Source organism: Candoia aspera, chromosome 1 (assembly GCF_035149785.1).
Source record: "Candoia aspera isolate rCanAsp1 chromosome 1, rCanAsp1.hap2, whole genome shotgun sequence".
NCBI lineage: Eukaryota > Metazoa > Chordata > Lepidosauria > Squamata > Boidae > Candoia > Candoia aspera.
This window is the reverse complement of record NC_086153.1, coordinates 334,481,047-334,508,259: the sequence shown is the minus strand read 5'-3', so window position 1 is coordinate 334,508,259 and position 27,213 is coordinate 334,481,047. Positions and strand designations below refer to the sequence as shown.

Sequence of the window (27,213 nt, the reverse complement as noted above, 5' to 3'; positions counted from 1 at the left end):
CATCCTGTCTCCCGTGGTGTTCAGCAGATGCTGTGGAAAGCTTCCAAACAGCGTGCAACAGTAGGGGCCTTTGCTAGGAGACTGACAATACCATTAAAGGGAAAAAAAGGGAGAACAGCATCAAACACTTAATGGAGTTAACAGTTGTTGGTGGTGGTGGTTTCTCAAAAATGTATTACAGAAAAGGAAAGGACCATTTGGCTGAAGACAGAAGCAGAGGTTTTTCTCTAAAGGAAGTAAAAGAAAGAAAGATAATACAACGAAAGTACATTTGCTACATGACAAACGCATCCTGAGGCTGGTGCTGGAATTTGCAACTGTACAGGACCCAAAGCAGAAGAATCCTGACTAGACATCCTGTTGGCTAAAGGTTTTGTTATGATATATTGCGCATAGATTGGTAGAACGATGGATAGACCAGCACTTCGGACCAATAAAAACTCCACAAGTCTTCTGCGTGAAGAGTAGCACGTCAGTTAAAAAGACCCGATGAAAATTCTTTCTTATTACGCCAGCTTACCACTGCAGGGAGTGTTTTCCCACCCTTTTCAAATGAGGAAAGCAGGAGGAAATACGATCCTCCCCGTCTCCCCCTTGTCTTCGGCGGGGTCTCAAGGACAGGAGGCCTCTTTGCTCAGCCCAGCTGCACAGGTGGTTCTTCACGCCAGTTTGCTGTCCCCCTCCCTGGCCAAGTACAATGCACGGGATGCGGGTGGCTTCGTTAAAGCCCAGAGTTGTCTTCAGTCCCCAGAAGTCCCCAAGTACAGAAGGAGTTCTGAAGCAGCACCTTGGTTTCCAACCGGAAGAAAGGGGATGATGGTGTCGTGAGGAGTATCTACGGTTGCTCTGTTTGAGGAATGAAAGGACTTTGTAGGGCGGAAGGAAGCTGCTCTGTACAAGAAAAAGGGCCACCTCTTTTCCCTGCCAGATTATTCTCCTTCCATACTGTCCGCTGTCACCTGTAAAGCTGTGTTGCTGTTGTTTTTTGCAGGGCTCCTCCCAACCCAACCGTACAAACTGGAGACTTCCGTGTCTGGCCCTGCAGTCAGAGATGTTTATGAGTGGGCATCTCTGCAACTGCAGACGTTCCTTTTGCACACTGTCATGAAGGAAATGGCTCTGCATGTCCAAGGTGAGTCCTGGCCGGCTTGTCTCTTCCTCTGCTTCTAGCCAGGCTTTGGAAGCAGTTCTATTTGGCTGTGGTGATGATGCTGCTGGAGAAGTCGAAGAGGCTCTTGTTGATCTTCCGCAGGGTGCGGACTTCCTCTTCCAGTTCCGTCACCTGGATTTTCAGTTGCTCTTGGTCCCCCATCAAGTTCTACGGAGACAAGATAAACCACGGTAAGAATGGAATCTGGAAAGGGGGCACAGGTGACCTACCTTTCATCTACCTTAGTCCTTCTCCATCTCAGCAACTTTAAGATGGGTGGACTTCAATTCCCAGAATTCCCTTCCCAACCCCCTGGGGGTTGAAGTCCACCCAACTTAAAAGTTGCTGAGATGGAGAAGGACCGACCTACTTGCAGTAAGATTAAGCTCTGGAAGAACTGAGTCAACCGTGTCACTTTAAGGCCAGGAAAATTACCAGCCTGTTAAGACTAAAAACGACTTCTCTTGTGTGGCTGAGGGAGGAGAAAGCAATTATTTATACTGTTTTGGACCTTCTTCTTTACTGCAACCAATTTGGGGGGTGGCGCGAGAAAGACAGATTGGGAGAAGTCTCTTAATAAATTCAGTGATGAACCTTCCTCTAATCACATTGTCTATTTGGCATTTTGTTTTATTAAGGTGCTTTGGGACTCCTAAGGGACAATAAAGCAGGTGAGCAAGTTTCGCTCCCACCCACCCAGATCCCTGTCCAATGTGGGCAAAGCATCTGTTAGGATGAATGGCTTTTCCCAATGTACTTGAATGTTCTTTCTTAAAAGAGGTATTGCAAACCAGGTTGGCCAAGTATCCTGGGTCCCAACACTTCCGCAGGGTTGCAGGTAGGAGGGAGGATGACTTAATCTATCGTTGGGACACGGCGCCTCACCTTTTCTCTCGTTGAGCACATCTGCAAGTATAAGCGCTCTGCTTTCTCCAAGTAACTCTCCCCCGAGCCCTGTGGAAGACAGGAAAACAGAGTGAAGGCATCAAGAGAAAAACCCCTTAGAGCTGCTTCAACTGAGTAATGCCAAAGGGAGGTTTAAGTCAAAGCTGCACACCTGTTTAACAATGAAGCTGTACTTCAGCCTGGAGAAAGGAACAAGCGATCTTTAAGTAGTTCTTGACAAAAGTGTGACACTAAGGAGTGGATAATCTCTTAATGGAACAGCCCTGGACTGCTGGTTTTAGAATTCAAGAAAAGAAAGGAACATCAACCATGATAAAAGACACACATGGGTTTTAAGAACGGCTTCACTTCTTCAGAATGGACTCACAGGATAAGTGGACTGGACAAAACAGACCATGCTAAGGCTAGCTTTTATCAGGGTGAACCCACCTCCTCAGATTTTATCAAACTCACCACTGCCCATCAGAATGCCTGCAGCAGCATTGTGGGAACACAAAGGAATTCTTGTGCTCTCATGCAGCATGGGGCAATCGTGACTGATATCAAAAAAGCTAAACCTGGTGAGTACCTGGGTGGGAGATTGTAATGCGGTAAACGATAAGCACCAACAGTCTTAGTTAAAAGCACCTTGTGTGCTTGACCATTAGAAATCAACAAGACTACCGTACTAGATTGGGGCAGGGAGCACAAGGAAGTCACCAGAGATAAGTCAGAGACTCAGATGTTGGATGAATCCCTTGTGAGGCCATGAAGGCAGAACTGAGCACCATGCTCACAGTCGCAGGAATAAGGAACATGAGAAGTTGTGTTCCTTCAATTCAGCGAACAACCTGCTATCTTAGTACTGTGAATGCCTGATTGCTGGCTTCCATTGGGGTGGCTCCTGTCCCTTCCTACCTGGTTCTCATAAGCACAGACATCTGTGAGCAGCAAAGGGAAGAGTTGTATCCTACCCAGAACACTGGGGTTTCAACAGAATGGAGTATCTGTAGCTCAGGGTTGAACTGCTGGGTTCTTGGTGCTCTCTGAGCATGGTTGTTTTCTTGCAGATGTTTCTCTACCAGGCTAGGTAACATCAGTGTGAAGGAGAGTGGTGTTTGCAGATGATGACGTTACTTAGCCTGATAAAGAAATGTCTGCTGAAAGGACCACACTGACACACACTTTATTATACCACCTCTGACAATTTTACAAAAAGAGGGAATCTTGAGTGGGGGGATCTCATCCAGCGGGGCAAAGCTCTTAAGCTTTGGATCACTCTTCCTGCTGCTAAACCCAAACAGCTATTGCCCAATTTATGGATAATTTGAATTAATCCATCTCCTAACTTGCAAATGGGAGGGGTCAAGAAGGAAAGAGGCTGGCCTTCGAGCCCTCTTCCAAATTTGCTGCAGAGACCAAAGATACTCAACTTGCTGGGAGAAGGAGAGAAGACCGCCCCCCCCACTTTGCACCCCCCAGTGAATGACAGTAATTCATTAAGAACTCCAGACACGCAACCTTGAGAGCTGCTGTTCTAGTTTAGAAGTAGACATGGTGGTGATAAAAGGCGACAGGAGATCTTTATCTTGCAGGCTGGTTCCTGGGATCTGCAGAAGCAATCTGGCCCTCCAGCCACAACACCCCACCTCCCCTTAGAAAATCCAGCAATTGTTAATATTGCTGTGTCTCCTGAGATAAAGGCAGAATGCCACTGAGGTCTCTCTTATGAGCGACAGACAGCACAAGGCTCTTAAGTGCAATCAACACTTTATAGCCAAGCAGCAGCAGACAGAAGTCTCGGTTGTTGTTTTTTTTAAAGAGGCCAGAATTTACCCCCTGCTTTCCAAAACCTTTCCCTGCTCCCTGGGCCATGGGGCTCAATCATGGGATTGCCTTGAAAAGGGCTTCAGTGATTGGCATGTAGTCTGGGAATTTATTAGCAAAGTTGTTTACTGCAGTAGGCGAAAAGCCCACCTTTTCTAGCTCCTTGTTCCCTCTTGCTCAGAGAGATTTACAATGAATCCCATCTCACACTCCCCTCCTGGACCCACATTAATACACCCCTCAAGCAGACACCCCTCATGACTCAGCCTTACATTAAACACGTACAAAAAACATCCCGCAATAACAGCACTTTATAAAGTCATTAAGTTGTGCCCAAGAAACTTTGTCTTGGATGTACAATTGGAATCTTTTGGAAAATACCCACATTGCCTTTCCTGGAAACTATATTTGAATCACCTCGCTATTCTCGGTGAAACATGCATCTTTGCTTGTCTGACAAATTTGGGGAAATCTCAGGGAACCCCCTGCAAGCTCATCTGGTAAGTTATTGTCAAGGATAAAATACGATTCTTGATCAATTTAGCTGGCTGTGACTTACTTTTAAAAAGCAACAGACCATTTCTGAGCCCTCTCTGCTTGGTTCTTTAATAATTGTGGTCAACTGGAAACTGTACGTGATGTAATTCTTCAGCCCAGCCTGGAGAGATTTTAGTCGTCTACAAGCTGCATCTTCACCAAGTTGTTATAGGGGTTGGTTGAAAGCTTTGGAAAGGGGCCATTTCCTTTTTCCTGGGGGCAGCCCATTGATTGGATGCTTGTCCACTTAGTTTTAGAGTCTCTAGTACAGTGTTTCTCAACCTTGGCAACTTTAAGACGTGTGGACTTCAACTCCCAGAATTCTCCAGCCAGCAAGGGGATGGCTGAGGAATTCTGGGAGTTGAAGTCCACACGTCTTAAAGTTGCCAAGGTTGAGAAACACTAGTATCTCCCTCTCAGAATCTAGCAGCCTGCCCTGCTCTGCATGCTGAATCTTAATCCTGTTAGTCACAATTCTCCTTTGCCATCACATCAGAGACTGCTCAACAGACCTCTCTTACCTCCCTGTGAAATGGTCTAATTCTACTTCAGAGGTGTCTACCTAGCATTTTGAGGCAGCAAGTCTCGCAAATTAATCGCTGTCTGTGCAACAAAAGGCTCTTTTGTCTCTCCCTAAACTACAATCCATAGATTTGATTTTATGAGCTCCCCTCCCCCCAATTTGTGTTATATGAGAGGAAAAAAGATTCCCCACCTACTTCCTCCCACACCATGCGTAATTGTATCATAAATAAATCATAATAATGCATACATTTATGCATAAACTTATTTATAGGCTGCCTTAATTCAACCTATAATCCTCTAAAAAGCTAGCCTTTTCTTTCCTGCTGCTCTCCCGAAATGCTGGGCTTCAGTTCCCCATCATCCCCAGCTCTGTGGGCTGGGGATGAAGAGAGCTGAAGGGTAACACATCGGGGGACACCAAGGACCGCAAGAGAGAGATTCCACCATGCTTTCTGTCAGTCCTATGCCTCTTGATATTGAAAGTACAGCTGCCACTCCCCTTGCCTGCAAGGCACGTGCCCTCTTCTATGAAATACTCTACTCACCCCACCTTTCAGTCCCCCAAACAGTCTCTTTTCCTTTCTGAAAACATCATATTGCTGCCATTAGATGTGGAGTGAGAGAAGCATTATTTAATTGGAGTTATCACTTATGAAGGCAGAGGAAGGCTGGGAAGTGGGGGGGAAGTCCCTACATTTCCGAAAAGAAGACATTTTAATATCAGGCTTGAGCACACAGCAGATAGGGGTGGTGATACCATTATCTCTTTGGGAACCACAGGCAATCTGGATGTTCTGAGACAACACCTCCTTCTTTCCAACGAGATGCCCCCATGTATCCAGGACTTGGGATGTAGGGATGGACTAAAGGGCCATCCTGAATTTCTCCAGGTTGGAAGGTCACCCAGTTGCAACACCTAGCATCTAGGTATGCTCTGGAGATGGCTGATGGGCCCCCACACAGCCACCCAGATGCCACCCGGGACTGGGCATTGAGAAAGCACCTGGGTGACATTTTAAGGACTTAGTTGCTTCTGGTCTGTCTCGTGCCACAATGAAATGTGCTGTTACTTAGCAGTGTTCCTCAACCTTGGCAACTTTAGGATGTGTGGACTTCAACTCCCAGAGCATGCATCTTCAAGTTACCAAGATGGAGAAGCACTGAGCTAGAGCATTGCATGTTGCTGAAGATCTGGGCAGCAAAGGGACTTTTCCCCTTCACAAAAGCTTATCTGTATGCTAAGATCATTACTGAAGGTCCTCCCAAGGGAAACCTTTTTCCAGTGGAGCACCTCTCTTAGGGGCCTCTTTGCTCTGATGACCCAAATATATAAGGCAAAGGTATTTTTCTCCACTTAACTTTGAAGCTGACATAGGGGTCTATGCCACATCTGTTGGCACCCTTAAAGAAGCAGCTTCTTTCGCTGGGCTCACACTGTAGCCATGTGATCCCAGGAAAATGCACATTTGAGTTATGGAGGCGCCAACGCCCACAGAGACACAACCCTGCTCCATCCTATGGGCATCTCCTAGATTCAAAGGTGAATTCTTCCTGGGATCATGTGGCACCATGAGTGTTCAGGAAGAGACAGTTTCTTCAAGGAGCCACCAACAGGTGTAGCATGCACACCCATACACCATCCCCAAGCACCTTTTTGACTTCAGACCCAAAGTGCTGCATATCCCTAACTGAACACTTCAAACTGGCTTGACGGCCCTTGTGCCCTCCACCCGTGCTCATGAGAGCTAGCTCTGTCAATCTCATGGGGGAAGGCGAGAGATAGGCGAGAGAGATAAGATGGAGGTGTCCTTGAAGGGGAGGACAGGCAGATGAGTCAACAAGAGGCCTATGCAGTTAGTGATACGGAACAGAGCCAGGCAAAGAAGTGGCGGCTGTCCCCTCTCCATGACGGTTCTTTCCTCCTTCACCCTCAAGCTCAAGAGGAAGAAATCTAGTCCAGCACTGCTTCCTAGCGGGCAGATTCAATCAAGGGCCACGCCACAGAGCAGTGGTGGCAAGGAGAGAGATATTGTACAATGTCACAAACTCGTATAATCCGGCATCAGGAGTCTCACAGCAGCCAGCTGGAGGCCTCTGTGAAGCCCACAAGAAGGGCACAGGAGCATCAGCCCCAGCCACAGCCCCAGAGCTCTCCGCTATGGATTCACCCAATCCCTCTCTAAAGACATATGCAAAAATGAGAGACAAATCTCACAAAAGTGAGTACAGAATTGTGGAGCCTGTTTTTTAAAATCCTAAATAGATATAATATGTACGTAGTACTAACAGCATACTTTGTTCCACCCCACCTCGTCTCATTTTCAAAGCCTGCTCTCCAGAAAGCCCGCAGCATCGATTTCAAGATCAAGATAATGCCAAATTTGTTGTTTAACACTAGAGACCCTGCTTTCCCACACAGCCATGGGCTGTCGATGCTATCGCTTCCGCTCTGGACAAGCAAATCTGATGCTCTGCCATTTTTCTGATTCTGTATTGGTGGTGAAACTCCCACTCTGCCTGCAGCATTTGTTGATACAGAATGACAAAACAAATACATACATCAGGGATTTTCAAGCTGTGTTTTACTAAGGGCAAAAACAAAACAAAACCCTTCACTCAAATGCAGCCAATTTTCTATCACTAGTACTTTGTCTTTTGATCAGGGGGAATTTTTTTGCTTTAACTAACAGGTTCTGTGTCCTTTAAAAGTTTGAAAACCCCTGCCATAAATAATCTCTTCATTCACTGCAACTCCACCAGAAGGGTGGTTAAGTGAAACATAAATATAGGATACCAACTCTTTATTTATTTTAATCCTGCCTTTATTATTTTTATAAATAACTCAAGGTGGTGAACATACCTCATACTCCTTCCTCCACTTATTTTCCCCACAATAGCAACCCTGTGAGGTGGGTTGGGCTGAGAGAGAGGGACTGGCCCAAGGTCACCCAGCCGGCTTTTATGCCTAAGGCGGAACTAGAACTCTCAGACTCCTGGTTTCTAGCCCAGCACCTTAACTACTAGACCAAACTGGCTTTGTTGATCCTCACCCCATCTTTTCTCTCTGTCATGAACAGAGCGAGTGCTGAGAAATAGAGCTGGAAAATGATGGATTACAGTTGCTTGGAATAAAGAATGGAAGAAAACAGACTTCTTCCTGATCTCTTTCTGTCTACTGTGACAAGATCCAAGAGATCCTGTTTAAGCACCCTTTGGAAAATGTGGATGAAGGTGAAAGTTGCCCCGTGTTCTATCCCTACTATCTCATACTCGGGGTAAATTGCCTTTGAACGTGGAGACTCTATTAGGATAATAATTTTTGATAATGCAATGTAAGAACCACCTTGCTGCATCTGATCTAGCCCAGCACTAAGATACCCTAAGTGGTAGGTCAAATAAATTCTAGGGAATTCCCAAGTATACCATGGAGACAATTATTTTCCCCTTGCAGAAACCCTGTTTGCTGAAAGTGAAAGTCCTGCTTATTTATCAGAGCTCTGGATTAAACTGTTTCCTCCTTTGTGACACCTAATTTCCATTTACAGCTCACCCCAAAGCAAGCACCGGTGATTTGAGTGTGTGGTTGCCAAATTCAATTCTGAACATTTATGATCCTTCCCAGCGCAGCGCGCACAGTTCATTTCAAATCCCAAGAAACACAGGTGTGGTGGTGAAGTTTCAGCTTATTACTGCTTTAGTACCCATCAAAAGGATATAACTCATACAGATGCTCACCAGCCCCTTCCTTCATCAGAGGAAGAACTAGACCAGAATATTCAGCTAGGCCTGTTTAAGATCGGCATCACATCATCAGGGACTAGCCATCTGCTGAGGCTGCTCCTGCTTTGGCTGGAAGAATAAATGTCTCACATACTCCACATACGGCTGGCCAACTCAGGAGACGCATCTCAAGCACCTCTCACCAATTCCTTCTGCTTCATTTCCATACCTTCTGATGCAGCCCCAGACACAGGGTCAGCCCCTCACTGGCAGAATTTTCCACACTCTCTGTGCTATGGAGATGCCGGCTGAATTTTGGCAGTGGGACGCGGGGCTTGCTGTCCGGATTCAGCATGTTGGCAGGTGCCAGGGTTATGAAAGCATTTGTGATCGGACCTACAGGAGCAAAAGGCACCATTACATGCAACGTACTTACACAGCTCATACGAACAGCTTTTTGTGGAACATAAAACCTTATGTGATAATAAAGGGTCAGCCTAAGACTCCCCAAGAGACTGTTGTTGCTGTTGCAGAAGACTCACATGGCTGCCCCTGTGGAAAGAGCTCATTAGCACAACTCAACATCCTTCCATAAACCGGACTCATAAGCATCTCTTACAAAGGGAGCTGCTTACAGGGAAGGCTTAATTTGCTTGGCCAACCTAGCGATCTTGGCTGATCTTAAAGAAAGAAAGGAAAAAAAAAAAGCTGAGCACACTCAGCCCTACTAAGTACTTGGGTAGAGAAAGACATTCTAAACATCTGTGCATGGAAGTTGCTGCCATTATGCAATTAGGCTTTAAAGGAAGGTTAAACGTCTGACCAACCTAAAACCAAATTTATTTAGGCTCAGACCTAAATATTTGATGGGAGACTTACAGGAAACCCCAGAAATGTCAGGTAGACCACCAAGTTGGAAAAAACAACCAACCAACCGAAAGAAGTCAGCGGCAAGCTGCCAAGAAAATGTCTGTGTCCGTGTAATCAAGAGGAATCAAGCTTGACTCCGAGTTTTTACTTCTCTTTAGCTCCAAAAGGATCCTCCCTGAGGATCTTCCTCACCACTTGTTACCCAGCTCTTTTAACGCAGGCCTTCCCGCATGCACAGCAGGTATTTCATGGCCCCTGGAGCTGAATTCAGCTGCAGATATCCAGACTTGGATGTCAGTATAAAGAGACCTGTCTGTCTATTCAAGCTCAGGACTCACAAGATGCAGTTCAATATTCGGTCATGGATTTCAAGGCACAAGAGGGAAGCCGTTAGTAGACAGCTTGACTTGTCAGGCAGAAAATGACTAAGCTCTGAAAAGGCTCAGAGTACAGCCTCGTGGGTACGGTGTTGGAAATATGGCCTCGAGATACACACTGAGAGAACAGGTATGCTTATTCACGTAAATCTCTTCCTATCTGCTCCCAGCCTTTCGGGAGGGAAGCTTTATGAATGTCTGAAAATGTCCTGTATCGCTGTCTTGGTATTTACTGTTGTGTATTTGTTGTTGCTCTTCAGCAAAGGATCGTTACCTTGTCGTGGTGCTGGAGCTTGAGCACCTCAATGATGCCATGAGCTAAACCGTGAAGGGCCACCCAAGACGGGAAGGTCATGACAGAGAGGTCTGACTAAATGCGATCCCTGGGGAAGGTAATGGCAACCCACCCCAGTATTCTTGCCGTGAAAACTAAATGGATCAGTACAACCAGAGATATGTCGGTATACCATCGGCAGATGAGACTCCCAGGTCAGAAGATGGTCGAAATGCTATTGGGGAGGAACAGAGGATGAGTTCAACTAGCCCTAGACATGACGATGCAGCTAGCTCAAAGCCGAAAGGACGGCTAGTGGCCGACGGTGCTGGTGGTGAACGGCGAATCCGATGTTCTAAGGATCAACACACCATTGGAACCTGGAAGGTAAGATTTATGAGCCAGGGCAAATTGGATGTGGTTATTGGGGAGATGTCAAGATTAAAGATAGACATTTTGGGCGTCATGAACTGAAATGGACTGGAATGGGCCACTTCACATCAAATGACCACCAGATCTACTACTGTGGACAAGAGGAGCACAGAAGAAATGGAGTAGCCTTCATAATTAATAGTAAAGTGGCTAAAGCAGTGCTTGGATACAATGCAAAAAACGATAGAATGATCTCGATTCGAATTCAGGGCAAGCCATCTAACATCACAGTGATCCAAATATACGCCCCAACCACAGATGCTGAAGAAGCTGAAGTAGATCAGTGCTATGAGGATCTGCAGCACCTACTGGACAGCACGCCTAAAAGAGATGCTATTTTCATCACAGGAGACTGGAACGCTAAGGTGGGCAGTCAGATGACACCTGGAATTACAGGTAAGCATGGCCTGGGAGAACAAAACGGAGCAGGACACAGGCTGATAGAATTTTGCCAAGACAACTCACTCTGCGTAACAAACACTCTCTTCCAACAACCTAAGAGATGGCTTTATACGTGGACTTCACCAGATGGACAACACCGAAATCAGATTGACTACATCCTTTGCAGCCAAAGGTGGCGGACGTCTATACAGTCAGTAAAAACAAGACCTGGAGCTGACTGTAGTTCAGATCACGAACTTCTTCTTGCACAATTTAGGATCAGACTAAAGAGATTAGGGAAGACCCACAGATCAGCTAGATATGAGCTCGCTAATATTCCTAAGGAATATGCAGTGGAGGTGAAGAATAGATTTAAGGGAGTGGACTTAGTAGATAGGGTCCTGGAAGAACTATGGACAGAAGTTGGCAACATTGCCCAGGAGGCGGCAACAAAATACATCCCAAAGAAAGAGAAAACCAAGACGACAAAATGCCTGTCTGCTGAGACACTAGAAGTAGCCCAAGAAAGAAGGAAAGCAAAAGGCAACAGTGATAGGGGAGATATGCCCAATTAAATGCAAAATTCCAGAGGTTAGCCAGAAGAGATAAGGAATTATTTTTAAACAAGCAACGCGTGGAAGTGGAAGAAGACAATAGAATAGGAAGGACAAGAGACCTCTTCCAGAAAATTAGAAACATTGGAGGTAAATTCCAGGCCAAAATGGGTATGATCAAAAACAAAGATGGCAAGGACCTAACAGAAGAAGAAGAGATCAAGAAAAGGTGGCAAGAATATACGGAAGACCTGTATAGGAAGGATAACAATATCAGGGATAGCTTTGACGGTGTGGTCAGTGAGCTAGAGCCAGACATCCTGAAGAGTGGGGTTGAATGGGCCCTAAGAAGCATTGCTAATAACAAGGCAGCAGGAGACGACGGCATCCCAGCTGAACTGTTCAAAATCTTGCAAGATGATGCTGTCAAGGTAATGCATGCTATATGCCAGCAAATTTGGAAAACACACGAATGGCCATCAGACTGGAAAAAATCAACTTATATCCCCATACCAAAAAAGGGAAACACTAAAGAATGTTCAAACTATCGAACAGTGGCACTCATTTCACATGCCAGTAAGGTAATGCTCAAGGTCCTGCAAGGTAGACTTCAGCAATTCATGGAGCGAGAATTGCCAGATGTACAAGCTGGGTTTAGAAAAGGCAGAGGAACTCGGGACCAAATTGCCAATATCCGATGGATAATGGAAAAAGCCAGGGAGTTTCAGAAAAACATCTATTTCTGTTTTATTGACTATTCTAAAGCCTTTGACTGTGTGGACCATAACAAATTGTGGCAAGTTCTTAGTGGTATGGGGGTACCAAGTCATCTTGTCTGCCTCCTGAGGAATCTGTATAACGACCAAGTAGCAACAGTAAGAACAGACCATGGAACAGACTGGTTTAAGATTGGGAAAGGAGTACGGCAGGGCTGTATACTCTCACCCTACCTATTCAACTTGTACGCAGAACACATCATGTGACAAGCTGGGCTTGAGGAATCCAAGGCTGGAGTTAAAATCGCTGGAAGAAACATTAACCATCTCAGATATGCAGATGATACCACTTTGATGGCTGAAAGCGAAGAGGAACTGAGGAGCCTTATGATGAAGGTGAAAGAAGAAAGTGCAAAAGCTGGTTTGCAGCTAAACCTCAAAAAAACCAAGATTATGGCAACCAGCTTGATTGATAACTGGCACACAGAGGGAGAAAATGTAGAAGCAGTGAAAGACTTTGTATTTCTCGGTGCGAAGATTACTGCAGATGCTGACTGCAGTCAGGAAATCAGAAGATGCTTAATCCTTGGGAGAAGAGCAATGACAAATCTCGATAAAATAGTTAAGAGCAGAGACATCACACTGACAACAAAGGCCCACATAGTTAAAGCAATGGTGTTCCCCGTAGTAACATATGGCTGCGAGAGCTGGACCATAAGGAAGGCTGAGCGAAGGAAGATCGATGCTTTTGAACTGTGGTGTTGGAGAAAAATTCTGAGAGTGCCTTGGACTGCAAGAAGATCAAACCAGTCCATCCTCCAGGAAATAAAGCCAGACTGCTCACTTGAGGGAATGATATTAAAGGCCAAACTGAAATACTTTGGCCACATAATGAGAAGACAGGACACCCTGGAGAAGATGCTGATGCTAGGGAGAGTGGAAGGCAAAAGGAAGAGGGGCCGACCAAGGGCAAGATGGATGGATGATATTCTAGAGGTGACGGAATCGTCCCTGAGGGAGCTGGGGGTGTTGACGACCGACAGGAAGCTCTGGCGTGGGCTGGTCCATGAAGTCACGAAGAGTCGGAAGCGACTAAACGAATAAACAACAAAAGCTCAGTGGAGGGAATGATATTAAAGGCAAAACTGAAATACTTTGGCCACATAATGAGAAGACAGGACATCCTGGAGAAGATGCTGATGCTAGGGAGAGTGGAGGGCAAAAGGAAGAGGGGCCGACCAAAGGCAAGATGGATGGATGATATTCTAGAGGTGATGGATTTGTCCCTGGGGGAGCTGGGGGTGTTGACGACCGACAGGAAGCTCTGGCGTGGGCTGGTCCATGAAGTCACGAAGAGTCGGAAGCGACTAAACGAATAAACAACAACAATTTGTTGTTGCTACTGCAATTAAAACAAAACAAAAACTGTTGTGCTACATTGCTCTTACACATTACCTTGGGTTAAACAATGTGCTGTTGCTGTTTTAATTTTAGCTAACGCAGTGTTTCTCAACCTTAGCAACTTTAAGATGTGTGGACTTCAACTCTCAGAATTCCCCAGCCAGCCAGAACAGCTGGCTGGGGAATTCTGGGAGTTGAAGTCCACACATCTTAAAGTTGCTAAGGTTGAGAAACACTGAGCTAATGGGTGAATTTATCCATTATGGTTTCTCACTATGGACCCCTACAGGACACATGTGTGATAAATACTACATCAAGCTCTTATTTTTTTAAAGCTGCATGATGGATTGAAGGAGGAAAGAGGGAGAGGGCTGTTTAACCCGTGTTTTGGGGACATTTACATGCAGGCCAAGACAACTCATCCAAGTACTGTACTGTGGACTAAAGCACTCACTCTTCCCCATGTTGACTTGAGGATGATGGGAGCTGTATTCCAGCATACTGTACCTGGAAGGGTCCAGAGTGGGGTTGGCTGCCTTGCAGCGTGAGTCCGAAGAGCCGTCCTTTGCGTTATCACGACAGGCTATGCAGCTAACGAGCTTGACCGTCATCCTGTAGGGGCCAGGGTCATCAAAGAGGCAGCCCCTCTCAATACATTAGGATAATTTCTCTATTTATTTATTGCAGTTATAGTCCACCTTCTCTCTAAGAGGTCTTCCCTATTTTTATCTCCACAGCAACCTTGCAAGAGAGCTCCACGGTCAAATATAAGGATCCGAAACGGGCTCTTCCCGATTCAAGTCATGCTCCCCTTTTATGTGGAAGCCAAAAATAGCTCTGCACCAAGTTCTCCATCTGTCAGCCTGCCTCTCCTTTTAACCAGGTGCTGGAACAATTGCTCAGTTCAGACTGGGCTGTCAGGAAGTGGCACGCTTTCAAAATCGTTGCAAATTGAATGTCTTTTCCCCTTTACTGTGGAAGAGCAAGATTAAAAGACACTCCTGCTGCTAACAAGATGACTAGGTGGTACACTTATCCCTACAACTATTTGTGCCTGCCCAATTCTGCAACTGAATTTTGAGGCCGGAGCGTACGCTGGCAAAGCAGACGAGCCAATTATATAAGTAGTAATGGGTTCTACAGTCTCTGCCCAGATTGATGTCCCAAATTGCACTGGTTGAGCAATCCAAATCCAGGACTCCCTCCTGCGTGTATGTGTATTATTTTCTTCCCAATTTACTGGTCAAGTTAGGTATCCAAAACTAGCCAGAGGAAAGATCCTCTGCGATCTCTCTGGGGCACCTGGATGTAATACTGAATTATGGTCTTGCTATCGTCCCCTGAGCCAGCCATCCATCACTGTGACTTTTGTAACTGCCCACGGTAATGATGCATCCCCCCCCTTCACCAGAGTTAATGAGTGCTTTAATTACTGCATTTACCCACACAGCTGTTGGCTGCTGTCAGCTTCTCCCTTAGCCTTAATTCACACTCACTCTCACATGCACGTGCACACAAGGCAAACTAGTGATAGGGAAGATCCAGGAATGGCTTGTTGGATGAGCAAACCGGGGTTAGTATTGAATGGATACAGTCCTGAGAAGATCACAGTCATTTGTCAAGCAAGCAGTTACTTTGCTTCTGCCTGCCCCACCTCCCTTCCAGCCAGCAAGTGGAACAAACACCAGGCTGAACCCCATTCCAAGGAAAATGTCTGAGGATGCCAGTCCAAATTGCTGGTTCATTGCTGGTTGAAAACTGCCGATCTATCATCTCCCATCTCGATTGTCTTTTCTCAAGGTAAACCACATCCAGCTCCTTTAATCACTCCTCATCGGGCTTAATTTTCCTGGTTGCCTTCCTTCTCTGAATCTGTTCCAATTTCTTGAATCTTTTGTAAAATGTGGGGCCCAGAACTCTGAATGGTCAAAGTGGGGTCTGACCAAGTCAAAAGGAAGTGGAATGATTATTTCTCATGATTTGGAAATTAAACTTTTGCTGATGCATCCTGAAACTGCATTTGAATTTTTTGCAGCTCATGTTATACTCTCCTTAAGCACATCTATTGGACTGATATTTATGAGCTGATAATCTGACAAAACCACCTTCTTGTCAAACCATAAAATATTATTTTGCCAAACATTCTTATCAATGTATATTTTTCTGTGATCTGTTTCCATAAAGCAATGCTCCCAACCTCTGCAATATCTACGCAGTGCCTTTAATAACTTTTGTATCGCTTTCCTGAGGTCTGCCTATATAAATCTCCAGAGCCAGATGGATCACATCCCAGGGTACTGATGGAACTTGTGGAGATGATTGCTAAACCTCTTTTGGTAAATTCTGAAACCTCCTGGAGGCCATAGAAGACTGGAAGAGAGCGGAAGGAGGAAGACAGGTCTAAACTAGGCAAGGTGTTCAAGCAGCAAAGACGGATTGCTTGAAAAAGACATCATGTTTGGTAAAGTTGAGGGCCAGTGGAAAAGAGGAAGACCTTCAATGCAATAGACTGATACAATTACCACAACAATGGATGCCAACATTGGAACAGTCAGGCATATGGCGCAAGACCAAACAGCATTTCGTTCTGTTATACATAGGGTTGCCATGAGCCGTAAAGGACTCGACGGCAACTAACAACATGTTTAGGAGCCCTTGGCTAAGCACAGTACAATTAAGAAGAACCTCCATGGATATTTTCCACACAAATTATGCCAGACTAACTTCATCTCCTTCTTTGATAGTTACTAGTTTAGTAGAGAATGCTGCAGACACAGAATACCTGGATCTCAGCAAAGCCTTTCACTGAGTGCCTTATGATATACTCCTTCGTAAAATGGGCTGGATGGTACTACCTGTAGATGGGTACAGTTAGCTGAATGACTGCATGAAAGAGTCTTCACTAATGGCTCCATTTCAGCTTGGAGAGAGGTATCAAGTGGCATGCTCTAGGGCTTTGCCTTGGATCCTGTGCAGTTAAACAATTTTATCAATGACTTGGATGACAAAGTTTAGCAAGCACTTATAAAGTTTACAGATGACAAAAAAACTGCAAAGGGTAGCCAATGTTTTAGATGAAAGAGAGAGGATGTTAAAAGATCTAGAAAGCAATGGGCTGAAATGAACAGGATGGAATTTAACATGGAGAACTGCATCTACAGCTGAACAGGAAACATGTAAGGCACATAGGATGGGAAGACCTGACTAAGCGGTAGTATGTGTGAAAGGGATTTGGGTGTTTTTGTTTACCATAAATTAAATGTGAGCCACTAGTGGGATAGCTAAAAAGGCAATGCCTATCTTTGCTTTAACAGGAACACATTAACAGGAACACAGAGTCCAAATCATGGGAAATAACTATTTCCTTCTACTCTGTTTTGGTTAAGATATGTTTTGGAGAACTGTACCCAATTCTGGGCAACACAGTTCAACAGGACAGTGACAAACTGGAGCAAGTTCAGAGGAGGGCCACCAAGATGGAGAAGGATCCGGAAACCAAGAGCTTTGAGGAACAATTAAAGGATCTGGGTAGGTTTAGCCTACAGAAAAGACTAAGAGGAGATATGACAGCAGTCTTAAAATATCTCTCACATCAAAGAGGGAGTGGACTTATTCTCTGTTGCCCCAGCAGGCAGGATCAGAACTAACAGGTTATAACCACAAGGAAGAAGATTGAGGCTAGACACCAGGAGGAACTTCCTGGCTATGAGCTGTCAGCCAGTGAAACATGCTGCCACATTCCATGGTGAATTCTTCTTCACTAGAGGTCTTCAAACAGAGGCTGGTTGTCTGTCAGAGATGTTGTGTTCGATTTTGCACTGAGCCGGAGGTGGACTAGATCAGTGCTTCTCAACCTCAGCAAGTTGTGTGGACTGGCTGAGGAATTCTGGGAGTTGAAGTCCACACATTTTAAAGTTGCTGAGATTGAGAAACACTGGACTAGACCATCACTCTGTGGTCATTCCAACTCTGATTCTATGACTTTAAGAATTAACAAATAACTTATTACTGTAATACCCCCAATTTTATAGCCCTTCCTGGCTCTGAGTTCTACTGATAGGGTGACACTGAATACCAGGGTAGATTCAGAGTAAGGATGTTGTCTCTTAATTTACCTGTAGGGTTCTCTTCTTCCCACAATCTTTTCTCTTCCACTTGCCTGTGAACAAATGCTTTTTATTGGAGATTTTCTGTATCTGATTCACTAATATTCTTTTCTACTCCATTCCAGCCTCGGGTCCCCAAAATATAATTCTCATCAATCCTGAGCACCGTGCTTGAGGAAGGTAGCAACTGTAGTCCCAACATCTGAGAATCACTGGGACTTTGCCAGGCTCAAGGCTTCCATTTTACTCCACAGGCATGCAAAAAAGTTTGAAAATGCTTGCCCTATTCACTCTAGTGGTATTTTCACATCTTCATCTGGAATAGCTTCCCCACTGAGATCCATATGGCTCTCATCCTGACAATACTAAAGAAGTCTCTGAAGAGCTGGCAGTTTCCCCAAGCCTTGGGTTAGGGTGAGTGTTGAGCCCCTTATAGGATTTTATCTATTAGTATCACTGAATGCCTTCTTCTGGATGCACATCATTCTTTTCTTATTCTTACTATTTTTAATGTTGTACGCCTCCTAGTGTCTTCATGGAGTTAGGCAGCCTTCTAAGCTCAATAATTTATTGTAAACCGCCCAGAGTCCCCCATGAGGGGGAGATGGGCGGTGAATAAATTTATAAATCAATAAAATAAATCAATAACAAATAACAAATGAATAAATCAGGAGTGCCTACCACCTTCAGAAGCTGAGAAAATGCAATGCTGAGGACCTATCCTAATTTTTATGCAAATTGCCTATTTGGAAAGAGAAAAATCCAGAGCACTGACTTCAGAACAGGGACCACTGGGAGACTTTTCTGCATTCTAGTACACCTATACCCTGGAAGTGATTGAACTTCTCAGAAAAGTGAGAGAATTACCTATCCCTAGATAAGAGCAATGACTCATCCAGAAAATCAGCGGACAGGCTTCCATGTGGTGAGCGTTTTGAACGTACAGAAAATCGGGCCTATTTAATTCAGTAATTTTCCATGGCCTTAGTTTCAGTGCAAGAAAATGAATCTAAATGTTCGCCCAAAATTGAACATAGGGCATGGTGGCTATTGGTTGTATACTGGTTAAAGTTCAGATTTTTTTCCCCTTACAGGGTTGCTACCGCTAGTCTTAGCTGACAATTACCTTTCACTAGGGACAAAGGTGGTAGAGCAGAAATTCAGAACATCTGGGTGCCTGCAGATTCCTTATTAACTTCATTCGTATTACGTTCAGGCCAAAAAGTCGGTGTTACAAAGATGGGATGATGCTGAATGATCAATCTGAAGTCAACTCATTCCCTCAATACCCCAGAAGTATGCAAGACATAGGCTCCTGAGAACCTGCACAGTGTCTATGCATCCTTATTTCTTCTAGCTTCAGGCAAGGATTTATTGGTGCCAGGCAGAACATCCTTCCATCCATGCTATTATTTTGCAGGTATGCCAATATTTCCCAGTCTCAGTGCATTTGCCTTTGTGACTCTGGGGAATCAATTCAATTCAACATGCCCTATTTTACTACAACTTTTATAAGAATCTTTGAAAGGACATCATAACCCCTCTTTTACCAAGTGTACTTGGGGAGAATGGATGGTTTTTACATCCACCTTTTTACCTTCAGACTCAAATCATGAAATCACTTACATAGTAGCCAAATTTATTGTTGCAGCAGTTAAAACGAGGCAACAGTTAACATCAAATCTAACCTAGCAATCTTTTCTCTTTCCTTTCCTTTTATCCGATTTCATTTGGCTGTTTCTACTGCTCATCTCGGATCATAAATTAAGAATTTGATTTGATGTGAATCTAAATGACTTTTTTTTCCCTACAAGCAAATGCTTAAACCCAGCCCATGCGTATTAAACAAACCTTAAGATAGATCCGTTGGGAGCCTGGTGGAAGAAAGATACTATCAGATCTGGCAGTGTATTAAAATGACAAGCCTTACAGCTAAGCTTTGAGCCTTGTTATTAGGACTGTCTGGGTCTTTTTTTCTGCTAAGAGGGTTTTTTGGCTCCTGTCCTGCAAGAACAGCCTCTAAGCTGATGCTGTAGAAGGCTGGGGGGCATTTAGGAATATGGAACAGACGCAGCCAAGCGGTTCTTTGAGGGGTGGGGTGCGAGGGATTTCCAAGAAGGCACAAAGATCGCCAAGGAAAGAGGTATCACTGCCTGAGCTGTCACTGACAGCTTATCTCATGTTCTGCTAGGCTGAGATAAAGGATGTTAATGGTGTACTTCCCAAGGGTAGTGACAACAGCACGCAATTGCCAGCCAGTGGAAGATTCTTCAGCAGCAAGCAGAGAGGAGGAAAGTCATTAGACACTGCAAGAGGGAAAGAGTCTTGTTATAAACCACGGAAAGTGAAGCTTCCCTGACCCCACTAAATTAAAAAAAAAAAAAAAAAAATCCCAGAGAGGCAGTTAACCAGCTGGGTCCAGAACAGCTTTGTACTCCAGCGAAACCTCACAGCTAGTTTGGAGGTTCCTGCCTGGATGAAAGGTCAGTGAGGGAGCGACCCATCCCAGCTGTTAGGAGGCTGTACTCAGCCGAAGTAAAGCTAATAAATAAGGGTGGTGGGAGAGACTAGTAAAGTAATTCACCGAAGGTACAAGCAGTGATCGGACAGGCTAGGACAAAAGTACAAATTCAATTTATGTAACTGCAGCAGCCATCCAATGTACCTTTTCATCTTTCTGAATCAGAAAATGAATGGAAGTTCCATTAGGCACCAAGTTCGTTATCCGTTTCTGAGCTGAAGGATGTCCCTTCAGCATAAAAGCAGCTGTGAGCTGGAATGAAGGCTATGGATTCTCAAAAAGAAGGGAAACATCCTAAATATTTATTTGTGAAATAATCCCCTATTTTTGGACTCTTAATTTAAATATTCCCTCTGAATGGTTAATTATCGCAGGTGATCACCACGGATCTTTTCTCCACCATGGATTTTATCTGACCTCTAATTTAAAGCCCCCATTTGCATCGACTGCAATTATATTAACAGTGAGTTGTGCAGAGGCTTCTTTTTTTTCATTTATTTTTCACCTACTTGCCAATCAAAATAACTACCCTATGGGCAATTGCCTTGACCTCCAGGATTTGTTCTGTGCCCTGGTTTCTGTTCTGATGCTTTTATGGAGATTTTGTAAATGTACTTCCACTTCCTTCATTTGTAACTTACCTTAGAAGTGTTTGAATCTAAGAATGGTGAACATAAATTTACTAGAGCAAATCAGAAAAATGTTCTCCACGTCAGATATATAAAAACCTCTATCATGCTTACAGAATTTTGTCATTTTTTATATGGAGGGAAAAAAGCTTCAAATGCTCAATTTGCACAGACAGTATTATTAGTCCTAGATCATTTTGTCTCCCCACCCCACACCCCAGCTCTTCACTCTACTACATACTCAAGAGATGGACCAGAACACTGCATATAATTATTACTGACTTCAACTTGGGGAGGATGAAAGTTGGGGGGGGGAGCTTTGAGCAGGATCTCCTTACTGGATTAGCTCACCACAACAGAATGCTGGACTAAAGAGGTGTTTGGTTTGCTTCAGCAGCTAGGACAGTCCTATGACAAACATGTCCCTGTCTGATTTATCCACTATTTATTCTAACCCTCTCCAGTGCAGATTCTTCTGGACTGAATTTGCACAGAACCCCCAAATGGTCAAGGCAAGGGGAGGTGCAACGTTTCAGAAAGAAGGGAATCTTTCAAAGGGAATCCTTCAAAAGAAGGAAATCCTTCAAAAAGAAGTGAATTACCCAGAATCATGGACCTCAGCAACTTCTGCCTCACTACCTACTTTCAATTTGATGGACAAATATACCAACAAGTCAAAGGAACACCTATGGGATCTCCACTCAGGACTCATAGCAGAGACTGTAATGCAGCGTCTAGAAAAGATAGCACTCTCATGCATACAACCAAAAGTATGGATCCGTTATGGAGATGACACCTTTGTCATAATAAAAAAGGAAGAAGACACATGAAACCATCAACATCATCTTCAATGGAATAACATTCACAAGGGAGGAAGAAAACAACAACACTGGACATCCCTTCTTGGACATCCTCATCAGTAGAGGAAATGATGGCAAATTAGAAACTGCAAGTCTACTGGAGAACAGCCCACACCAACCAACTGCTCCATTACCAAAGCAACAACCCAACCTCTCACAAGAGGAGCTGTGTAAGAACATTATTCAGAGGAGCACAAACACACTGCAGCAACCCACAACACCAGAAAAAAGGAACAGGCTGCCTATACAGCATCTTCCAACAAAATGGGTACCCATGCAACCTTATCAAAAAGTGCCTGACCACTCAACCCACTACAGCACAACCAGCACAAGCTATGAAAAGGATAACACTGCCATACGTCAGAAACATCTCAGAAACCACCAACAGACTGTTACAACCACACAGCATCACTGTAGTACACAAACCAACCAAAGCCCCCCAAAGCATCTTAAGTAACCCAAAAGACCCAGTAGCCCAAGAAGAAAAAACAGGACTCATCTACAACATACAGTGTAAGGACTGTAGCAGCCACTATGTAGGACAGGCAGTCAGAAGACTAGCAGAGCACATCCACGAACAGCAGCCGGCAGTCAGGAGACACAATGAAAACTCTTTTAATCTCACAACACATGGACAGCCTCAACCATACTTTCAACTGGGAAACTGTGAGCACCCTAGACCAAGCTAAATCTAAAAAACGCTAGGGAATTCCTGGAAGCTTGGCACTTAGTCAGCCATCAACAGGCACACAGAGGTAAAATTTACATACCATTCAAGAGACAATTAAAAAGCTAAAAAAGAAACAAAAAGACCAGAACACCTCCTTGCCAGCAATCAACACCAGAAGTGTTGCCAGAAATGTCTGCAAGAAAACCACCAAGCCCAGAGAGCACCAAGGATTCCCCAAGTTTCTTCTCCTTGCTCTGTTCACACCTTTAAAGGGCACGTCAAGGTAGAACAAGAGAGTACCAGCCTAGAAATGGAGAGACGGTGAGTTCTAGTCTTTCCTTAGGCATGGAACCAGCTGGGTAACTTTGGGCCAGTTCCAGGAAGAAGGCAATGGCAAACCACTTCTGAAAAATATTGCCAAGGAAGTTTTATTTATTCATTTATTTATTTATCAAATTTGTCACCGCCCATCTCCTCCCACCAGAGGGACTCTGGGCTGGCACGGACTTGTTCTTGTGGTCATCAGGGAGCACACACCAGACACAAACAAAACATACGTTCACTCAAGACGGCCGCCCTAAACTGGGTGGCAGGCTAATGTGTAGGGAAATATATCATCACTATTTATCTGTTAAAGTACCCGTTTGGTGTAGTGGTGAAAGGCACTGGGATAGAAACCAGGAGGGCACGAGTTCTGCCAGGAGTCAAGGAAGGGGGGAAAAAAACAGAACAAAAGCATACAGAAGCAGCAAGATCAGAAGTTCCAGATGTTTGCAGTGGACTCCTGGCCAGGAGATGGGTCTTGTTAACCACCTCAAACCCAGAAGCATTCCAAAACTACACCCTTGTTATGTGGGCAGGCTTTTTTTTTTTTTTTAAAGTCTTACAACCTCCAGCATGAGAAAGTGCCTCTTCTACAAGCAGAACTTTCCCTTTAGCAGCTTACCTTGGATGTGTAGCCAACAACCAAGCCCCTCAGCACAATGAAGCATTTATGGTATCAAGTCAGATTATGGCATTTAAGATCCAGCCAAGCAAATGTTATGTCCCTTTTGCTAACTCAAGTGTTTCAAGCATTGCTTAGGCCATTCTAAAGAGCCAAAACAAAGAAGATTTGTAAATCGTGTTGCATTGCTAATGAACTGAAAAACAGTGGGCTTAGACGGGAAGTTCATTAAGGTTTTATACAGCAATAGAGCTTTGATGCAAAGTAATGGCGGCTTGGACGATATCTCTCTCCTCACCCCCACCCCCCAACACCAAAGTGGAGAAAATTCCCCAAGGAAAATTTCCAAATAAGTTCACCAAGAATTTCTCAAAATTATCTTCAGGGGAACCAGGGAAGTTAATAATCTGGGTTTTTACAAAAGCTTTCCTTTTTTGAGCCTTACAACTGGTACAAATACATTTGAACCTGGTAGGGTAGCTGAGACAAATGAGCCAGTCATTGGCAAGGTTACATACATGCTGTGTTGAAAGCAATAAAAACTGCAAACCCGATTATTCGTATTCTGTAACCTACACTGATGACCCAAACAGCCTTCCCCCCTTGGGAGATTTCATCAGGCTATGCTCACATCTTTTCAAGCACTGACTGCATTTAAAGACTATAAATTTGCTTCTTAAAAGCAACATAGGGAGGAATGAAGCTGATTAGCTTGTCTGTTTAGCATGTCTTTTTAAAAAAAGGTGACTTGCAACTTGCAACTTGAAAACTGATATATTTGAGAAGTCCAAATTTTCTGGTAAGCAATCATTTCAGCTAATTATGCAACTGAACCCATACGCTTTGTTTATGATTCAAAGGGAGACTCTGAAGATGAAGAACTACATTTCTGTATGATCCTGATTCAATAATAGGTCAAAAGACTAAGCTACTTCTATATTAATATTACATTAATAATCTATGGATCTTTCTATCATTCTTTCTAAGCTTTAATCTTTCATTTTAATCACGATTAGGTATAACTTTTCTCCATGCTACCACAGATTATTTGTATTTTGGTTACTAATGTCACCATAACCTTGTCCTCATGTATAACAAAATGTACTCTTGGCTACTATTTTTCCCCAAATATTTTCTCTATAATCAAGAGGGCAGAGTACCTCCACTTGCCAGAAATTCCCCAGTTCCAACTATCAGGAACTATTAGGTCTGCCTGCGCTCTCAATGACAATATGAGATATTTGAGCCGAAAAGCTTCAGCAGAACTTCCCATTTTAAAAGCACAGAAGCTTAACTTCCCCTTCTTTTCCAACACCACCTCTTTCTGGGTTCGCAAGGGCCTAATGTTCCCCTCCCCTCCCCTCCCCCAGGTAAGTTAGGCATCCATACACGCACGTACAGACCTTTGTAATTCACTGTGCGGAGACACTGTTTGCTTTGGATATCCCAGAGCCGCACTGTTTCGTCATGTGAGCCAGACAGCACCAGGCTTCCATCACTGGAGACAGAGAGACATGTCACCTGATTCCTATGGAAAGAACAAGAAAGGGACTTGACTTGAGATTCTTCAATGTTTTCTCAAGTGGTGATGACACCACTTTCTTATAGAGAAAGTGGTGTCATCAAAACAGGATTTGGGTCCAAATGTCCATACTCCTGCTCAGCAGAATGAGGGGAGGGTCCTAGTTCATCAACAACTAAGGTAAAGTGAAAAAAATATCACATTACATTCTGAAGAGCTCCCCACTTCCTGTAAGGCCATACAGGAAGTCCTCGTCTAAGACTGCCTCATTTAGCTACTGCTTGCAGTTACGACAGTGATGAAAAAGTAACTTTACGATCAATCCTTGCATTTTTGTCTTTCACCGGTCTATAAAGCAAAGGAAAGCTGAAGTAAGATTGTAAGCTCAGTCACAGTTTCACTTAGCAACCACTTCACTTAAAGACTAAGTTGCCGGTCCCAATTGTAAACAAGGACTACCTGTAGTCTAAAATTACTTACCCTTGATTTGATTTATCAATGTCATTAATATTTTTATTAAGAAATAGAAGCGGATGAAATAGTGCTCGAGGTGTCTGTGTTCCCACATTCCACCCCTCCCCAACAAAGTCCTTTTAACCCTTTGGATGGTACTTGCCATGGAGAGGGGTCTCTCACTCAGGGATACCCACTCATGGAATCTCTGAGTCTCCCAAAAGGTCACTGCTATCACACGCACCATATTCTATCCCACCTTGCTCTTATTTCTCAGACAAAGATGGAACAGAGATCAGCTCTAATTCCTCATCAAGGTAGAAGGGAACAGCAGCCCAGGCTGATGATATTCATAAACTGGGGTTGAACCAGCACCCCAAGGACTGCCATTTTTTCAGGTGGCAGTACCCCCCAAGCAATCTCACCCAATGGTGTGTGTGTCCAAGGAGAGATTATGGCATTCTCATCTCAAGTCTCACAAGAACCCATCTGAGACTCTTAACATCCTGAAAAATGTCAGCCTTTTGGTTTTTATTTGGGGTCCTGCAATCTTGGGATATGACAGACATTCTGGTGCTATACTGTTCATCCCCACAGTAGCCGTAAGTGGCTTGGGCACAGGAAGCCATGATGGTCCAGGCTAAGCATCAGTTCTTGCCAGCTCAGGACAAATAACATAAAAAATAATATACTCACCTATGTCCTTTGAAGATCTTCCCATTCTCCTGCTCGGACTGAAAGCCTCTTTCTCTTTGCACAGGCTGAGAGAAGGGGGGAAATTATATTTTAATGCCATCCTGGATAATTAAACAGGAATGTAAGACGGGGGAAGCTACCTCCTCCCAGATTAATAGTCCACTATATATCGCCTGGGATGGGAAGGGCAATAGCTCTTCCTGGGGGTGGCTGGTGATGTAGAGTTCTCTCTACTGAATGGAGATTTCCCACTTGGATTCCATATTTATATTTATTTATTATTTTAGTATTGTAGCTGTTGACTTGGTGATTTTATGATGTTGAGGTTTTAAGGTGAATTTTATTGTAAACCGCCCAGAGTCCCCCTTTTAGGGGGAGACGGGTGGTGATAGAAATGTGAATAATAAATAATAAATAAATATTCCTTATAGTCTGCTCAGGCAGCAGTACTTTGGTACAGAGAGACCTTCCCTCTTATCTGTTACCTAATCCTTTTAAACTGGAGGTACTCAGGATTCATATTTTGCACTGGACTATGGTTGCTCCAGAAGGAAGCAGGGGCTTCTTGTTGAAATTCACACCCAGCTCTTTGGCATAGGAGGGACTGTAACTTTAAGGCTGCCTACCAACATTGCTTTCCTTCCTGAAAATCAATTATTCCACCAGGTAGGAGAATAAAACTGTTCTGTCAAGAGAGAATTAAGGGTCCCCGGAAAACGGAAAATACCAGGCTATGGAAGAACCAATGACCATTAAAAACAAAACAAAACAAAAACAGGAGGTGGTTTTTTCCTTGTGCTGGTGAGCTGATCTGCAGGAACACAAAGTCCAAAAGATAACAGTGCTACACTCCAGTCACATTTTAATGAGATATAGTGTATTAGTTAATTATGGTTTTCTTTCTTTTCAGAGTCACACAGTTTGAGTTGGGTGGGCATATAGACACTTCAATAAATAACTAATAAATGGGAAGAAAACATGGGCCATACAGATCTGGGCAGATGACATTCTGTTCCTGAGGTTACAGATTGACCAGACCCACAAAATGTGGCATTTTGGGGTCATGATGTAAGGAAGGACTTTCTAACTCTTTCCTTATCATGAAAACCTTTTGTGGGCTGCTGTGTAAATCAGTAGCTGCCAATGCACTGCTCATGAGCA

The 27,213-nt window shown here is 44.1% G+C and overlaps 1 protein-coding gene across 1 annotated transcript in view; it reads right to left on the bottom strand.

The window, feature by feature from the left end:
* Positions 1 to 512: 512 nt before the first annotated feature.
* The window catches only part of WDR18 (WD repeat domain 18), a 46,525-nt gene continuing 19,824 nt past the window's right edge, over positions 513 to 27,213 (bottom strand). Inside the window, exons 6-10 of the mRNA XM_063290827.1 lie at positions 26,053 to 26,117; positions 24,785 to 24,909; positions 8,874 to 9,040; positions 2,036 to 2,104; positions 513 to 1,318 (exon numbers count right to left, since the gene is read on the bottom strand). Coding sequence (XP_063146897.1) covers positions 1,190 to 1,318; positions 2,036 to 2,104; positions 8,874 to 9,040; positions 24,785 to 24,909; positions 26,053 to 26,117 — 555 coding nt within the window. The 3' untranslated portion in view covers positions 513 to 1,189. The remainder of the gene's footprint in view (positions 1,319 to 2,035; positions 2,105 to 8,873; positions 9,041 to 24,784; positions 24,910 to 26,052; positions 26,118 to 27,213) is intronic.